Genomic DNA, 17,898 nt, shown 5'->3' with positions numbered 1-17,898 from the left:
TTTCCTAAATCTGAACTCCAGAAGTAGATCTCTCTGACCTTTCTGTGAGCTTTTGGTTCCCATTGTGCTCTCTGCATTTTTTGTTTGGTGTGTGTGTTCTGCATAAATCCAGGGTGGCCCATCTCCGAGTCAGTATGACTCACCAAGGCCTCTGAGGATTGTGGACTGACAGGTTAGGAAACCACATATAGCAAATGCCTTCAGGCAGGGAACACAGTCAACTCACGTCTCCTCGGGCAAGCCACTTATTCAGCCAGGCGGCCTGCTATCATCCTGCACGTTGTAAAAGGCACCAACAAAAATAGTTTTTGAAGAAAAGAGAGACTTCACCAGATGTGCAGGGAAGAACTTAGTCATCATGTTCAGTGTCATGGACCCAGTGTTTCCTTTCATTTCATCTGAAGGGAGTGTGAACAACAAGGCAGGTCTGATCTTAATTTAGCCGCACCGCGTCTAAGCTTCCAGCTAAGAATAAGACACCTGAATTGCGGGGGCGTCTGTTTGTAAACAGTTTGTAGACGTAGCTCAGAGCAGGTCACATTGAAGCTGGCCAAGAATGTGCTCAGCAACAATGCTCCAAGGAGAAGATTCCCAGCATTCTTCGCTGGTTAGGGAGAGGTACCGGCCATCGCAGATAGGAAGTCATCTGTCATTAAGGAGTAATCACTTCTTGAGGAGGATTGCAATGCCTGGAATGATTACTGTTGTTATCGGCAGTGAAACTTGCCGCAGAGAGAGCGGATGAGTTTTTTTTTTCTCTCTCTTCTCTTTCTGTTTTCTCTCTTTGTGTGTTTTGATCAGCTTGACTGATCCAGCGTAGGCCCCACTTGTTTTTTACAACTTTCTCACCATTGCGCTCGGCTTAATTTTGCTCTACAGGGTAGTCCACAATGCGCACTCGCCCAAATTTAGTGGTGTATAAATGCTTCAATGTTGACTTAAAGCTAGTTGGTATTTCTTACCTAGGGGCATTTCTAATTTCTAATGGCTCATGTGTAATGATGCATATCATGTCAGTGGTGCAACAAGGTGGATGCGATCCGTCACGCAGACTTGTGTAAGACAAACAGAGAATTTATCCGACTGCATTTTGTTGATGGTGGTTTTCTGTCTCCCATGCCACTTATCTGTGTTTGTTTGTAGGGTTTTGGTCCTTTAGTTCTTTCAAGTGGCTTGTCTGGGTCTCTTGGTCTGGCTGTTTTTGTCGTCTCCTTTCTTTTCTCTTTCCCTCCCTCCTTCTTCTCTTGCCCTCTGCCAGTCGAGCCAAGACTTCAGGTGCAATGATGCCGTTACGAAAAGAGCCCGTCAACGCTTGCCCGACATGCCAAGCCAAGTATTTGTCTCTCGGGGTCCCCCCCTTACCTCCTCCCCCTCCCCCTCCTCCTCCTCTTCTCCTACCCCCACCCCTGGACCCTTGAGAACAGGAAGTGTATCTTGTTAAGTGATGGATGGGCCCCCTGCTCTTTCTGAGAGGAAAGAAAAAAAAAAAAAAACCTTTCTTTCCCTCCAGGGCAGTCAGATGAGTTTAGCAGTCTCAAAGTTGAGGGTCGGCTCTGCTTTTTGGGAGCGCCTTGGAACCCTTGGAGCCTGAGCGCCTGGAAGCCACGGGCACTTCTCCATTATGTGTGTGGAGAGAATTAACGGCTGATAAAGTAGCAGACGGCGTCTTTGCACTAGGAGAAATGGATCGGAAATGAAAAAGACCGAGCCGAAGAGTGTTTACCAGAATTGCATTTGCATTGCATTTGTTTGTTGTGCAGTGGAGTGTCTGTCTGTGTTGAGTTATTTCGCCGGGGGTCAGCAGGTTTGTGTTGGCATGCAGCCGCCAGATTCTTCCAGGGAGAGCAACTCAGGAAGTGTCCCTGGCACGTCCTCTGCATAGTGCAATACGCACTGCCGCGACTAGCTCAACCTGCTGTGACACACTGCAATCCACACTGCATGTGTCTCACCCTCTGCACACACACACACACACACACACACACACACACACACACACACACATCTACAATACACACTAATCTGTGGGAAGAACCTTGACATCAAACTAACTCTCACATGTGTTGTTTTATAGTTGTTTTGCCAGACGCATCTTATCAAGTCCCCCAAGTCTCAAGCCCTTATGACTTTACTTTAATGCTGCAGCCCTCAAACCTGCTATCCATCCATCTCCCAGCAGGTCTCCCCAACAGCCATCCTTTTCCCGCTTTAAATCAAAGTGAGGTTATTCCTCTTAATCCATTCCGTTACGCCGATGGTTCGTCACCCACAGCCAGACCCAGAGTGGAAGAATCCAGAGACCTGAAAAACACAACATTTCCTCTCATGATCCATTGCTCCTTTGTCAGCCATGGCTCTGTTGTGGTTACCTCAGGGTTACTACTAATGTTTGTCTCTAGTTTCTATCCGCTCGTGTTTCATACACATACACAGGAACACAAAAAGCAACAGATAAAAGGCGGAAAAACTGTCCATCGCCCTAGTAAACGGTAATTGGTTATCCAGAGGGGAAATAAAGAAAACCATAAAACAAAACTCTTAAAATCGCATCCGGCACACTTTGCAAGCAGATGGACTTAAAATTTAACATGGCAAAGACCATTTAATGGTTTCTGTCATATTGAGTAAAGGGCTGCAACTCCCAATGTTTGTCTTTATCACTAAGGTTATGGAAATAGCAGGTGACAAAAGAATAACCCCTCAAAGTCGATTGTGGATGTTCAAATTTCCATATTTTTTAAGGCCCTTCGAGGGCCTCTTGTCCACGTTGGCTTTAAAGCTGAGGTTCAAAGTTTATTCTTGACGTTGGAAATGGCAGTTGAAAAAGCAATATTTCGTTTATCTTTTTCATTATTGTTTCAACTGTCACAGTTCTTTTCAGACTAATAAATTAAGCAGCTACCCTTCACAATTTCCCAGAGCCCAGGTTGACATCCTAATGACTTGTTTTGTCTGACCAGCGGTCTAAAATCCAAAGAGGTTTGGTTTACAAAAGTAATAGGATGAGTGAAAAAGGCAGTAAATCCTCACATTTCAGAAGCACCATTTTCGCTTGATAAATAACGGATTTATTAATCACGTGTACTAATTGTCAAAGTTATCATTTCAGCAGTACTTGGATTCATGAAACCCTTTAATATAATTCACAACCTAATGCTTATGGCAGGCTGCTTATGAAAGAAACGAGGAGGCTGTCGGGCCTGGGAGATACATGGTGCATGCAGAGACGCAGGAATAGCAGTGTGATGTCTATGCAAACAAGAGTTCAAAGGCTGCTGGTCCAGTCCCTCCAACCTTCACTGATCCCTCTTGACGTGACCTCCTGCATGGCTTGCGTCTGCGTGTGTCTCCTGCCTCGTCTTTGCCGGCCCGGGGTTTAGCCCCGCTGTGGCCTGTCTGGCCCAAAGCCAGGGGCTCCACTGTCTTTACAACCAGGCCTCACTGAGTCTTGGGGGGAAGAACCAAAATGAAACTGTCAGTTCCAGTTTTTTTTTTTTTTTGTTGATTCTTTATTCCAGCGCTGAAATTAAATGCTAATTCACGGCGAGTCAAATGCATGTTCGCTATTTTCAAATCCTGCTCTTCTTTAGCTAGCTGGCTGGTCAAAATGGATACACTACCCAAACCAAACAATAACCACACCATACCACAGCTTGTCACGGCCTGGCTGGGGAAAGCGAATGGAGACACGGCATATTTGTCTGTCGGTCTGACTGTCTGTGTTTGAGAGGCGCCTGCCACTTAATGACGTCTGACAAGCGAGACAGCGGCGGCTTTGGGTACTCAAGGACTGTTTTGGGGTCACGGAGATGTGATCTGTAGGAAGTGGAGGGTTTATCAGATAACGTCAACATTTTCTCCACGCTGACTGCTAGAAGTTTCACAGTTTGCATTTTAGGCATTTGGTTGATGGTGCCGTCTAAAGAGGTGTACGATCAATGCAGGAGTAGAGGAAGCTTCAGTTCCTACTGTCGATCTCCACCATAACAAGCAAGCATTAAGGAGGTCAAAGTTCAGAGCCATAGTATCCTGACAGTATTTTTGTTACGCCAAAGCATCATGTAAAAAAGATTTGCTGGAATAGCGTGATTATATTTCCGTTGTAAGCCAAAGAAGATTTCACTCATGCTCAGTTTTAATGTGAAAGCCTTAACTCGATGGACTTGCATGTGACAATTTGTGAAATATGATGGTAAACCAGAGGCTTACAGTGTTTTTCCGTTCCACAGGCTCTAATGCGTCCAGGTCGCCTTGACCGAATCGTCTATGTGCCTCTTCCAGATGCTCCGACCAGACAAGAGATATTTTCTCTCCAGTTCCGCAACATGCCTGTGGCCCAAAATGTGTGTCTTAATGACCTGGTGACTCAGACCAACAAGTATTCTGGAGCAGAGGTAAGTTACATTTCCTTTTAAATGATTTATAATGAGTGCAACAGGAAAAGATCCATCTATCTTTTGCACTGAGATATGCAAAAGATTTCTTGAATGAACTTGAAAAATATATTTTCTGTGTTGTTTAAGCTTTTCAAAGTTTAAAAAAATGTTGTGGTTTGATTGTTTAAATAATCAAAGCCATCTAGTTTTCTCTCACCATATTTGGGGATGTTGGATTGACAACCGACTTTTCAGACTTGTTACTCGTCAGCTCAAGAAGAAAAAATTGTTTTCATGTCTTACTAAACATCAGGTTTAATAATCCAATGCAAAGGGCGCCCGACCCAAGGATTCAAACTGGCAACACTGCATTTACAAGCCTACATCTTTACCTTCTGAATGCTTCTGCACCCTAAATAAGGAACTACATTGCGTTGAGATGCTACTGCGCTTTTCCATGAGGTCTGTGTCGTGTCTGTACTGTGTCACAGAGCGCCCTCGTGATCTCACAGCAGACTGGGACTGATCGTACAAACATTCCTTTGTGTGACAGATTTGTCTCTCTGCATTCATCTGCGGCGTGATTCACTTTGTCTTGAGCAGAGAATCTGCTACCGTCTACGCGACACAAATAACTAAGAAACCATGAGGAGAAAGGGCTCAATTTTGAAAAGAATGCGTCACTTTTTGGCCAAATAAACTTGTTTACCAGCTTTAAGTTTGGATGGTTTTAGCCTGTGCGTATTATTTACTGCAGATTATAAGTGATGAGGAGTGTTTTCTGTACGGGGCCTGGTTCTCTCTCTATCTGTCTTGTTCTTGTCAGAGAAATCATGTTTGTCTTTGACCTTCAACTTGACTCAGAGCCCATACACCATTCGACAGAGAAAAATAACATTCCCATAAGATGTACAATATCTTTCCCTCTGAATGTAAATCCCAGCTGTATATTTACACTTCAAGGGTCACGGACATGATAGAAATGTCATGCTGGTCTTCTGACAGGCTCAGAAAACAACCATTTAAAAAAGATTTAGACACTACCGTGCCTTGGCAGGCTTTGAAAATCACAGATTTCATTGTTGTCTCAGTCATGCTTTCTGTGTGACATGTTTGTGAAAGAAGCCGTGTACATAAGAAGTTGTGATGACTTGGTTATATCATATGACTGCCTAGTTTTAAAGCAGATGTCGGTGGGGAGGGGGGATGGAGTCCTGCATTGAATTGTTTTGAACCTTTTCAGATTGATCTTCAGATTCCCAGCTTTCAGATGATGTGTTCCACTTCTATGTGGCATAGACTGTTGACCTTCCAACCCCACCCCCCAACCACCGCACCCTAAAGATCCCCTACCCCTCCCGGGTCTCAGAGGCTTAAGCTTTTATTAATTTATAACTAAGTGTTTTTTTATTCATTATTTCACATTTAATAACAAATATTTAAAGGAATACGCCACCGTTTGTTGAAATAGGGCTTATCACGGTCTACGCTGGCAGTAGATAGGTGGGCCAATGCATTTTTCGTCTCAGTGCAAGTAATTAGGTTGTTTTTTTGTCTTTTGTTGGCTCACTTTTACTCACAACTAGACTGGGTAAACCCTGACAAACTTCCGGCAAATTTGAGATTTGCTCTGCAAGTCAGTCTGGCAAAGAGCCCATTCAAACCCATTTCCAATGTCCTCAAAATTGAGGCACCAATCACAACCGCTGAGGCGGGCTTTACACCAATCACAACCGCTGAGGCGGGCTTTACGAGACGAGGATAGCGCAGTGACGGCGAGCAGCTTTTTGTTTACATTCAACGTGACGGCTACCGAAGCCGTGCTCCACGAGCTCGCCGACCCGCAGGTCAGTGTGACATATGCCGATTTCATGCAGGTCAATACTACAATTAACTGACAACATAAGTTATACGAGTTACAGTTCTCTTCTCAAGGACGCACACACACACGGACTCTGTCTCTTTTTCCTCTCTCAACTTCTCCGCCGTGTGTGCGTGCGTACCTGCTTGCGTGAATTAACCTGCAACATTGGAAATTCTTCAGCGTGTGTGCAGAAGATAACAAGTTTGCAATATTCAACACCTGCAAGGAAAAAGTAGGGCGTGGAGGGACGATACCAAAAACCAGAATCCAATTTTTTTTTTTGGATATTTGATGGGAAAAGCGTCACCCGGACCGTTGGTCTGATTGGTTGAAGGACTATCCAATTGCGTCCAGAGGCATTTGAGTGGCATCCATTGGTGACGCCCCTTTGGAAATGAACTGTCAATGAAGCTTTCCCAGACCCACTCTCAGTTCCAACTGAGAAGGGTCTGGTGTCAGCCAGGCTAACTCACAACATGCTAACCGGCAACATAGGATTCCATTCACTACGCTAAGCTAACTAGCGGCAGTGCTGCCGGTGTTGCACCGGACTAAAACAATGCATGCACAAAAAATGCGTTTGCCCACCTATCTACAGCTAAGGGAGACCGTGATAAGCCCTATTTCAACAAACGGTGGCATATCCCTTTAATCTTATAGAGAATTACTCAAGCTTTGATACCAGGTTTTCAAGTGCTTTAACACTTTCACTTAACACACACACCACACACATTAAAACCTTTCTTTCAGCAAGCTCAGAAAACTTTTAATCAGTTCTAAAATCAAGTCTGATCAGGACGGCGAGGCGTTGAGCTGTTTCCGTCTTTTCTCTTGACATTATGATCCTCTCGAGGGCAGTCGGAGGTCATCTATAGGGCCTCCTTATATCCTAGAGTACAAGCTCTCTCCCTGATTCCTGACTCGGCTGCCCCCACTCCAAAAAGCAGCCTAAAGCAGGCGTACACCTGGAGGAGGTATGCAGTAAGAAACCAATCCCCCCGCTATCAGGTGTTGCGTTTGACATCGGGGTTTCTGGTATACTGTCTCATCTGTGGAATGGAGGTTTGCAGTCACTTGCCATTGAGTTCTTGAAACCCCCCGGAAAAAAATCAAAGAAATGCCACAGTCAAGCTGATAACAGTTCATAGGTGGGGGGAAAAAAAGCTGGGTCTCACCTGTGTACAGATTATATTTTACATACCAACGCTATAGATCAGATGAGATGAGATGAAACTTTAAACTCCCGGGATCACCGAGGGGAAGTTTGAGAGAAAACAGGATACAGATAACAGAGCAACACAGTACTAAAGATAATGCTGTGTTTACAAGAAAAGAGCACCAAGGGACAAATGCAGCAAATCACCAAGTAAATAAACAAGTAAATGTCCAAACACACTGACTGCTGATTGGTCACATCTTGACTGGCTGTTCTTATGCTCATATATGTCACTGTTATGCTTAAAGATATTACACATTACAGAGATACCTCAACGTTTTTTCTTTCTATTTCTACTGAAAGAACAGCCAGAGCTTTTAAATGGAGCAGATTCAAAAGTCCAATCCAAAAGTGTTTGTTTCCTGCAGCAGGAAGACACCGGTCACCGCAGTTTACAGTCAATGAAATTGCAGTACATCCAGTAAATGTTGACTACTCAGAAAATGTTTCCGGTAATTAAAGTGAAAAGAAACCAGACAGATCAGCTGCTGATTATGAGTTTCTCTGACAAAATAATAATAGTAAAACTTCATGCATTCATTTTGGGCACAATGATGCTGCATACATTACAAACAGTGAATAGTAATCTACAATCAGATTAAAAGATACCGGTCAATAAATAGAAAACTGTCGATCAGTAAATATAGCTGGTGCAATGGTAGCAGGTAATAAATAAGTACAAGATCACATTTAATAAATATTACAAACTAAATAAATAAAAATTCTCTATGTGTCGACTGGTTGCATTGAGGCTTTGCAGTAATGTGACAAATCTTCTGTCAACTGTAGTCTGTGTGATCATTGAGCTTTAACAATGATTTGGTTAGGGTCTTCTCTGTTGCAACCTCACTTCCTTCTAAACAACTTGCTTAGTTCTGATTCAGCATGCTGTGTTGATCAGCGGCGTCGGACTGGGGGTAAAAAGGGGTCTACAGAGCCCTCATATGTGGAGGGCCCACAAAGATACTATAATGAATAGCCGTGGATGCGGGATGGGGCCCATAGAGAATGCCTATATATAAGGGTCCAGAATTTAGAATTAGCTACACCCCTGGTGTTGATTACTTTTATTTTATTTATTGCTGTATTCTATTAGTATTTGTTGCAACCGTGGCCCGTTATCCTGTGTAAAGTTTTAACCAACCTCGATGCCCTATGGCCTGCAACCTGGCCACATGACATTGTTGCAGGTGACCCTGTATTGGCGGCAGGGAAGAAGGGAGAATGATTTTTAGATTTTATTACTTAGTTTAGTTTTTTTTTATCTCTCTCCGTATGAAAACTCGACGAGGGAGCTGATTAGTCGAGCATTTTGCGGATGGCTCGCACATTGTTGTCGAAGTGATGCACGAATGGGCGCATTGAGCACGTTTCAGTCCTCAGTCTTGGCAGTCCGACTACCTGAAGCTTTGACTTTAATTACATTCCTGGGATTTCAGACTTGTTTGAGAGAAGAGGGAGGCAGGGTCGAGAGGAGTAGGAGGTGGGGGGGGGGTCATGCAGGAGGACACGGTTGTTGTCAGCTCGGAGCTAGAAGCTTGTTAAAATCACCTGTCTTCCTATCTGCCCCGAGTGACATCTGGTTTCACACACACCTTTAACTCACGCTCATCCCAGAATATTGCTGCCGGCTCTCCTTACTAACCTCTGCCATCACTTTCCTAAACAGAAGCAACATTTGATACTGTAATCACAGTGTTGTCTCGAAAAAGAAGAAGAAGGGCTTAACTTGCTCCTGAAGGAAGGTGTGATGCTACTCCACTTCTCTCTCTTTTTTTCAATTTATGATCAAGCCCTGACAGGAAAAGACCTGGAGGATTGATTGCACCCTGTCACATGCACGGAGTCAGTTCCAGGCCTTGTTTGTAGCCTTGCTGAAAAGCTGAAGCCTCTCAGTTGTTTTCACAGCTTTTTATTTTTTTATTTTTTACATTTCAATATAAAGAGATTTAATTCCAAACTGAAGATTTTTTGCTATAGAGGTGAGAAAAATATTGACCACACAGACTCATTTAGTCAACAAAATGTTTTTAAGATATTGCCAGTGAGCATGTGTACACATTTACTCATGTCTCACGCAGGCATAACATTTTGAAAAAGTTCTAAATCTGTGGCAAATTGTGCATTATGTCTTTTTAATCTTCTCTCATAATGATCCTACTTTATATAGTCTTACATATATAGGCTACATGCATATGTTGTCTATATGGGAGCTTTAGTTGAATCCATTAAAGAAATGGTCCTGCAGCTAGCTTTTCAGTATTCCAAACTCTTTGGTAATGCTGCCTCAGAGATTATTATGGCTCTATAAAAATAAACTCAGTGGGACATCTTTTAGACTTCCCAACTCGCTGCCTTGTTAGCTAAGTCCACTTACTTGGTTGGATGGGGTTGATTAAAAGTGTATGGCTAGATATTACAGGATTTAGGAGTGAATCAAAATGTATGTTCAACAAAACATACACATTAGGAAACAAATGATCAAAAGACTTCAAATAGGCTGGTGCAGGCTGAATCCATACGATCAGAAATCTATGCCCAGATAACAAAAACTCAAACATAAATCAATGTTTTCTTCTCTGTGTCCTCTCAGTAATATTCACACACACACACACACACACACACACACACACACACACACACACACACACACACACACACTCGCACACTCACCTGTGTTGATCAAATTAGTCTCGTGGAGGGAGACACATTTTTCAAAAACATCTGGTGTCATACTCACTGATGGGTGTTTTTCCCCAGCTGGAGAGACAACCAAGCTGATCACAGCTCTGTTGATAGGAATAAGAATGGGGACTTTTTTGGAACCACGTATAAAAAAAATCTTAACTGGTCATAGTAACCGGTACTGCAGCTTCCGTGTTGACTGAAAATTACATTGTGCAAATGTGTTGATATTTTCATTGAATATAATATAAATGTTTTTTTTGTTTTTTTTACTGCTTTCCTTTGCAGTAAAAACGGTTGAGCATGTACAGAGTAAAGAAAGGCTTTTCTGTTTGCTGTTCCTCAGATGCACACACATTGATGTGTGTCCTTCAGTATAGCCTGTTTGGAATAAACAGGAAAGGAACTGAGTCACTGAGTCCACAACTTATAGAAACTCAATAAGCTTCATTAACCGAGTGTGCTGCAGACCTCCCTGTGCTGTGTGATTGACAGGGGACCTCTAGGAGGTGAAGTGCAAAAACACCACAGCAATGAGCACTTAGCAGATGTTGACAAGTTCTTTCTTTTTTCTTAAAGATTATTTTGTGGCCATTTTAGGCCTTTATTTGACAGGACAGCTGAAGACATGAAAGGGGAGAGAGAGGGGGGAATGACATGCAGCAAAGGGCTGCAGGTCAGAGTCGAACCCGGGTCCCGCTGCGTCGAGGCATAAATCTCTATATATGGGCGCCCGCTCTACCAACTAAGCTATCTGGGCGCCCGACAAGTTCTTGACAAAAGAAATCAGGATTTCCCCGCATGCAGAGGTAGAAAGTAATGAAATACATTTACTCACATTACTGTATTGAGTAGTTTTGTTGTGCATTTTTTATTTTTCAAGTATTTTTTAAAGCACAATTTCGACGCAAAACGAATGTGCTAACGTGTGCAGCTTCTTCTTCTCTGGTTGCAAGTCGCAATTAAAAAGAAGTGGAAGAAGAACTGCAATGTGTCGGACCCGTTGTCTTAATACGTCCATGGGTCAGGTCGGACCCATGGATGTGTCGGCGAGCCGCGAACTGAGCTTAGGAGACATTAGCACAGACGTGAATGAGCTGTTATCCCTCCAAAATGATAGCTAATGGGAAAGAAAGAGGTCGATACAGAGTGCTGAGATTTTAACCAAAAATGGACTTCTAAATATTTATTTGCTGAAGTCAAAGATAAAGCCGTGTGCTTAGTTTGCGGAGAACAGATCGCTGTGTTAAAGGATTACAATACTGAACATGCAGAGAAATTCAACAACTTGACTGATGCAGAGCGGGCACGGACATCTGAAGCTTTGCTAGTTAAGATGCAAAAGCAACAAGGCATCCAGGGATGCAGCAGTTAAGACCAGATTTGTGATATCTCACAAAATCGCCAAAAACAGTAAGCCATATTCTAAAGGAGAGTTTATTAAGGAGTGTTTGGTAGACAATTTATCAGATTGTTTGTTAAATAAACAAAGATATATTCTCTTTCGTATATGTATATTCATAGAAAATATTAGAAATGTATCCACATATGTGTGTGTGTGTATATATATATGGTGGAAATTTGTATTGAGCAGAATTGACTTTAGCCTATTGGTCCAGCCCTCCACAACAGTCCCTGTTTCTCATGTGGCCCCTTGGGAATATGAATTGCTCATCCCTTGCCGTAGGACAACGTATGTAAGAGACTGGCTAAGTTAATTCACATACATCTAATTAGCTCATACGGACTACTTAGGTGTGTAGAAGCTAGCTGCTAGTCTGGGCTGTGAACATTAGGGTCTAACCCATTTATGGAGTCAAAACACGTGATTTGGCCTTGATTTGCATTATAACTGTTGTTTATATTTGGGAAGAAAAGAAGGATGGCCCTCAGAACTAACAATGTATGGCACTGTCACTTTCAATTGATTGTTTGAAAACGTTTTATGGGATGGTCTGAACTGAAATTACACAGTATACCTTTCTAAGGGTTTTAAATGTCATGTGTGACATGTGTTATGTTGTTATTACATGTGTATACATTTGTATAGATGTTTATTACGGTGGCCGACAGGGGCAAACGCCCTGCAACTTCAGAAAACACATGCAAATAGACAAACACATGCAAATAAGAAAACAACTACATTAATTTGACAACACATGCGCAGCATTCAGCAAACGCGATGCAAATACACACAACACAACCAAATGATGCGAATAAAAAACGATGCAAAAAGAAAAGCACACAAACCCCGAAAACAAATGCAAAAGAAAAACGCTGCATCCAGATTCCACAACGGAAGTTCTCCAGACCTCTAGAGGGAGCAGCTAAGTGGAACAGCTGGATTTTCGACCCCTTTTCTGCCTTTTTATTAGAGTCGGGTATGGCTGCATAGTAAAAAGAGAACTCCTGTCTCATGCCCTTATTAATGACATAATATAATATATTAGTAATATACAGTCTATGCTCCCGTCTCAGCCGGGAGGCGGGTGCTCGAGCTTCCACCTTTCAAAATAAAAGCTTGCGTTTGGTCGGCTCGTCTTCCTTTGGTGTTTTGGATGTTTTTGAACTAAACCGTACGGCAATCATGCTAATGAATACAATAACTTTTTTAGGGATCTATTGCTTACAACACAATGGAGCAAGCAAAGCAGTTTTGTCTTTATTTGCAGGCGGGATTCAGTTTGATAAATCCCACGGTAAATTGGCTGTTTTTTTAAACAGGGAGGGATTATAAATATTCTGTTTTTTGTATTTCAAGAGCAAATTGCTCCACAATATGAATACAGATTGGTCACTTATTTTGTTGTATAATCACAATATTGAGGAGGTCTACACTTCAGTGATGCGCTTTCGGACCTGGAAATTAAACCCTCTTAATTAATGTGGCTTAAACAAACGTCAACGTTAAACACTGATGCAGTTTTAAATGTTTTATTACCACGAGTTTACGGACACGTTTACAGACTCTGCTGATTGAGTATCAGCTGTGACCCGAGCCGAGACACACCCACCAAACGAGAGAAAACATATCTCAAACATAGACTAAATATTTACAGTCTATGATCTCACCGTTGCACACCGTTCTGAGATTGAACGTCTCTCTCCCCCCCTCTCTCTCTCTCTCTCTCTCTCTCTCTCTCTCTCTCTCTCTCTCTCTCATAGACTGTTAGTAGGCTAAGCTCTCCCCCCAGCCCAAAAAAAAACTCAGCTGTTCCACTGCTAGTGTAATATTGTGACAAAACAACAAAATAAGTGACCAATCTGTATTCATATTGTGGAGCAATACGCTCTTGAAATACAAAAAATAGACTATTTAAAATAGTCCCTCCCTGTTTAGTAAACCAGCCAATTTACCGTGGGATTTATCAAACTGAATAGCCTAAATCCGGCCTGCACATAAAGGCAAAACTGCTTTGCTTGCTCCATTGTGTTGTAAGTAATACATCCCTTAAAAAGTTATTGTATTCATTAGCATGATTGCTGTACTGTTTAGTTCAAAAACATCCAAAACACCAAAGGAAGACGAGCAGACAAAACGCGAGCTTTTATTTTGAAAAGTCGAAGCTCGAGCACGGCACCAGCCTCCCGGCTGAGATGGGAGCAGAGACTGTATATTACTAATATATTATATTATGTCATTAATAAGGGCATGAGACAGGAGTTCTCTTTTTACTATGCAGAAAAAAGGCAGAAAAGGGATCGAAAATCCAGCTGTTCCACTTAGCTGCTCCCTCTAGAGGTCTGGAGAACTTCTGTTGTGGAATCTGGATGCAGCGTTTTTCTTTTGCATTTGTTTTTGGGGTTTGTGTGCTTTTCTTTTTGCATCGTTTTTTATTCACATCGCGTTTATGTATTTGGTTGTGTTGTGTGTATTTGCATTGCGTTTGCTGAATGCATGTGTTGTCAAATTAATGAAGTTGTTTTTCTTTTTGCATCGCTTCTTTTTTCGGGGTTTGCTTTTTTTTTTGCATCGTTTTTTAATTGCAGCGCGTTTGTATATTTGTTTGTGTTGTGTGTATATGCAGCGCGTTTGCTGAATGCTGCACATGTGTTGTCAAATTAATGTAGTTGTTTTCTTAATTTGCTTGTGTTTTGTCTATTTGCATGTGTTTTCTGAAGTTGCAGGGCGTTTGCCCCTGTCGGCCACCGTAGTTTATACATTTGTATAGATTTTTCTTTAATTAAAAACAAAATAGTTTTGGATTTATGACCCCTTGTCCTATTTTCACTACATGGGAGAGATCCCTCCCGCCCCGTTTTATAGTTTTTTTAATGTAACTAAGTAACTTTTACTTAAAGTACATTTTAAATGAACTACTTATTACTTGTACTTGTGTAATATTTCATCAAAGTATTGGTACTTTTACTTGAGTACAATATTTTAGTACTTTTTCCACCTCTGACCGCATGAACATAGTGAGAGCAGAACTGAAAGTTGCTGTTTAGATGCAGAGCACGTTGAGGTGGCGTCGTGACTGACAGGCAGTGCCAACCCCGCTGCCCGCCCTCCCTCCAGATCTCAGTGTTGTAACATCCATCTCCCTTGAGGGGGGGCATTTTAATAAAACCTCAAGCTGCAGCATTCAGCCGTATCAGAATAACTTTGTGTTCAGTCACAGATGCCTTTGACCGACCGCGACCTCCATAGCGGTGGGTCTTTTCACTGCCAACAGGGGGAGAGCTGTTTGGTCCGAGCCCAGGTGTCTGAGACGCTTGGCTGACAGCCATTCAAACTCACTGCCGCAATTGTTCCCTTAACATTGTTTTTTTATTATTTTTTCACACTGGCAGGAGCAAGCCTTGTTCCAATGCAGCACGTACTGTACAAATCAGGCAGATCAACAGTCTGTCTTGACGTCAATGTGCATGTGCCTGTGATACTTAATGTCCCCCTTTCCTATAGATTACTGAGCACCTCTGCAGCTCCCAGTCAACAAAGTCAGTGTGTTAAGTAGTAACTTGATGAAGCAATGTGGTGCATTTGTGCATCAGTTTAAAGGACATAAAAGTAGTTTTGGAATGATGATTAGTTTTGTTTTGTTTTTTTGTGAAAGCCCACATTATGAAATAGAAGCCTGAGCAGACATGCTGGATTTGTAGAAGCTTGTTTGCAACGATTGAAAGCTATTAAAAAAAATTGTGAGTTTGATCACAAATAAGGCTTTGTATAATGAAACACACAGACACTCCACCACGATGACACACACACGCACACACACACAGAGCAAAACCACCCTCACAGGAAGACAAATGGTTTCCTCTTAACACCTGTTGTGGTTGTGGCTGTTCCTCCTCTGGCTCTGTGTGTCGTTTGTCTGATTTATGACCCGGTATTTGTTGTTGCAAAGATTTTTATCACCAAGGACACAGACGCAAAAAATGCATCAACAAAGCATGTTGCCGTTTGAATAACATTACACAACGTACAAAGCTGATATATGCCATCAACCCAGGACTCTCTTATGTGAAGAAAGAAAAAAAAAAAAAAAAAAAAGATCTGTAATCATCATCAATAAACATGTCAGCTTTGGTGGAATGCGTATCGGACGAGGTCTGAAGTTGGGAGTGATTTTCCAAAATATGGCTTAACCTTGTGTGTGTGTGTGTGTGTGTGTGTGTGTGTGTGTGTGTGTGTGTGTGTGTGTGTGTGTGTGTGTGTGTGTGTGTTTGTGTGTGTGTGTTTTATTTTTCAATGCGGCTGACCACAGAAGCGGTCACGCTGCCACTCAGAAAAACATAGTCAACAGCTCCACAAAGGCTGGGAGGAAAAGGCCTCTCACACCTCTGTAGCTCTGTGTGACTGTGAAACACCTCGCCTCACTTCCTCTCCAACAAGCCTTTTGCTCCTTGTCATTGTGAATATATTGTTCTTAGTCGACACTGCAGGTTAAATAAAGGTTAAGAAAGAAAACATTTCCCTCATCGCTCCAGCCTGCAGGCTGCTGCGGTTTGCAAAAGGCCAGCAATGGCTGAGAGGGAAATGGCTCCTATTGGCCCTAATTTAACAATTTATATATAAAGCCTTCGCTGTGGTTTATGTGCGAGTACATTTTTGAGCACAAATTGAATTTTTCCTGGGAAATATGAGCCCTCAAGCATACTGTTTCCCTTGGCCAGACAGGAAGACAGAACGTTGGTAGCAAAAGCCAAAAAAGAGACAAATGGAGCAAGAAAGGAAGAGTAGAAAGGTAGGAAAGGACAGGGGAAGTGAGAGAAAGTGAGGATGCCAAAATGGAGGGAGAGAGAGATGACGGTAGGACAACCTGAAAATAGCTAATAAAACCAGAAAAGCATTGTGGAGTCTGTAGTAGAGGGAAATACAGAGTCAGTGACCATTTACTTGTTTCAGAATCTAATGTAAATTGTGATATATTTTGAAAGACTAAATGAAAATGGCAACAGTTTAGAATTAATAATGATAACTTTTGAATGAACTAATGACCTTTTTTTTCATAAAAAGTTGAATTACGCAATTGTTCTTTTTCAGTATACTGAGAGGTTTTGCTGCTATGACCAGTAGCTTATGGCTAATGTTAGCAAACTTTATTAAGGTGGATATTTATTCCATATTTATTCCAGTTTCACAAAAGAAAATTAGAAGAACTAGTTCCAAAAGTTCCTCTGCGTTGTATGTTGTTGTTGTTTGTACTGGAGTTGCTAATACATGTGAACGTCCACAGCGTGTATACAGGTGCTCTGTATCCTAGTGTGCATGAAAGATGGAGCACACAGGAAAGAGAACATTTCAGTGGAGCACATCACACAGATGGAGTTTTACCTACCTTGACATTACCACACGCAAACACATCACATATGCACACATATGCACACACGCACACACACACACAGTCTCCAGGTCACTTAAGTGTGGGTGTGTTTGGTAAATATGCCATCCCTGCCTTCCCAAGTCCAGGGAGAATGTGGAGCTTTCATTCGTCTGATTAAGGGGCGAGGACAAATATGCCCTTAAAGGTGAGGCCCTGCTATACCAACCCACACACACACACACACACACACACACACACACACACACACTAAGACAGCCTTAACACTGTGTAGCCCCAACACAGGTGCTATACCACATGGGTCTTTCCAAAACATAAGGTGGGTAGGAGCCTGAGACGATAACACTCAACCGCCTGACATGGAAGTTATTTGGTAGCTTTTGTAGGAGGTTTCCATCTGAAACTGACCCTGTCACTTCACTCACATTATCAGTGAGTCATGCAGCAGGGGAGCATCGTCAAACATTTCCTGCGTGGCAAGAAAACACACCTCACACGAATGTCACAAATGGCATTTTACTGTGAGCCTTATTCAGTTGAGGCTGAGAAGTGAAGTATATAAACAGCGATGCGAACCTAATGTTATAGCCATTGTATGTACACGTTTCTTCTGTAGCATACAACGGTTTCTGTCTGCTGGAATACTCGTGTCTCCCCCTTGTCTCTTTTGTCTCAGCTGTAACATAGGGTGAGAAAAAGCCCACACCATCACACTTTCATCATCACAGTTTCTATGGAATCTAAATTCCTCTGCTGAGAGCACAAGCATGCACACTCCACTCTGCTATTTAGGATCATGTGCCATATTTCCGTTCTCCCCCTTTCTCCCCATGTGACTCTCTCTCTCTCTCTCTCTCTCTTTCTCTCTCTCTCTCTCTCGCGCACGCCTTGTAATCTTAAATAGGTTTCACATGGAGCTGTGGTCAGGCCTTGTTTCTCATGGCAGAGGCATGTCACTGCAGACACTTC

At 42.4% G+C, this 17,898-nt stretch overlaps 1 protein-coding gene across 2 annotated transcripts in view; it reads left to right on the top strand.

Moving 5' to 3' along the window:
* Positions 1-17,898, top strand: part of afg2a (AAA ATPase AFG2A) — a 128,998-nt gene that overhangs the window by 97,983 nt on the left and 13,117 nt on the right. The window contains exons 16-17 of one of the 2 annotated variants that reach the window (XM_028589955.1): positions 4,230-4,394; positions 4,690-5,021. In XM_028589955.1, coding sequence (XP_028445756.1) covers positions 4,230-4,394; positions 4,690-4,695 — 171 coding nt within the window. In that variant the 3' untranslated portion in view covers positions 4,696-5,021. Of the gene's footprint in view, positions 1-4,229; positions 4,395-4,689; positions 5,022-17,898 lie in introns of those variants that run through there. The other variant, XM_028589954.1, reaches the window with a different exon arrangement.

The sequence above is a fragment of the Perca flavescens genome, chromosome 10, assembly GCF_004354835.1.
Source record: "Perca flavescens isolate YP-PL-M2 chromosome 10, PFLA_1.0, whole genome shotgun sequence".
Lineage (NCBI taxonomy): Eukaryota > Metazoa > Chordata > Actinopteri > Perciformes > Percidae > Perca > Perca flavescens.
Note: the sequence above shows the minus strand (reverse complement) of the source record. Positions and strands in the feature narration are given on the sequence as shown.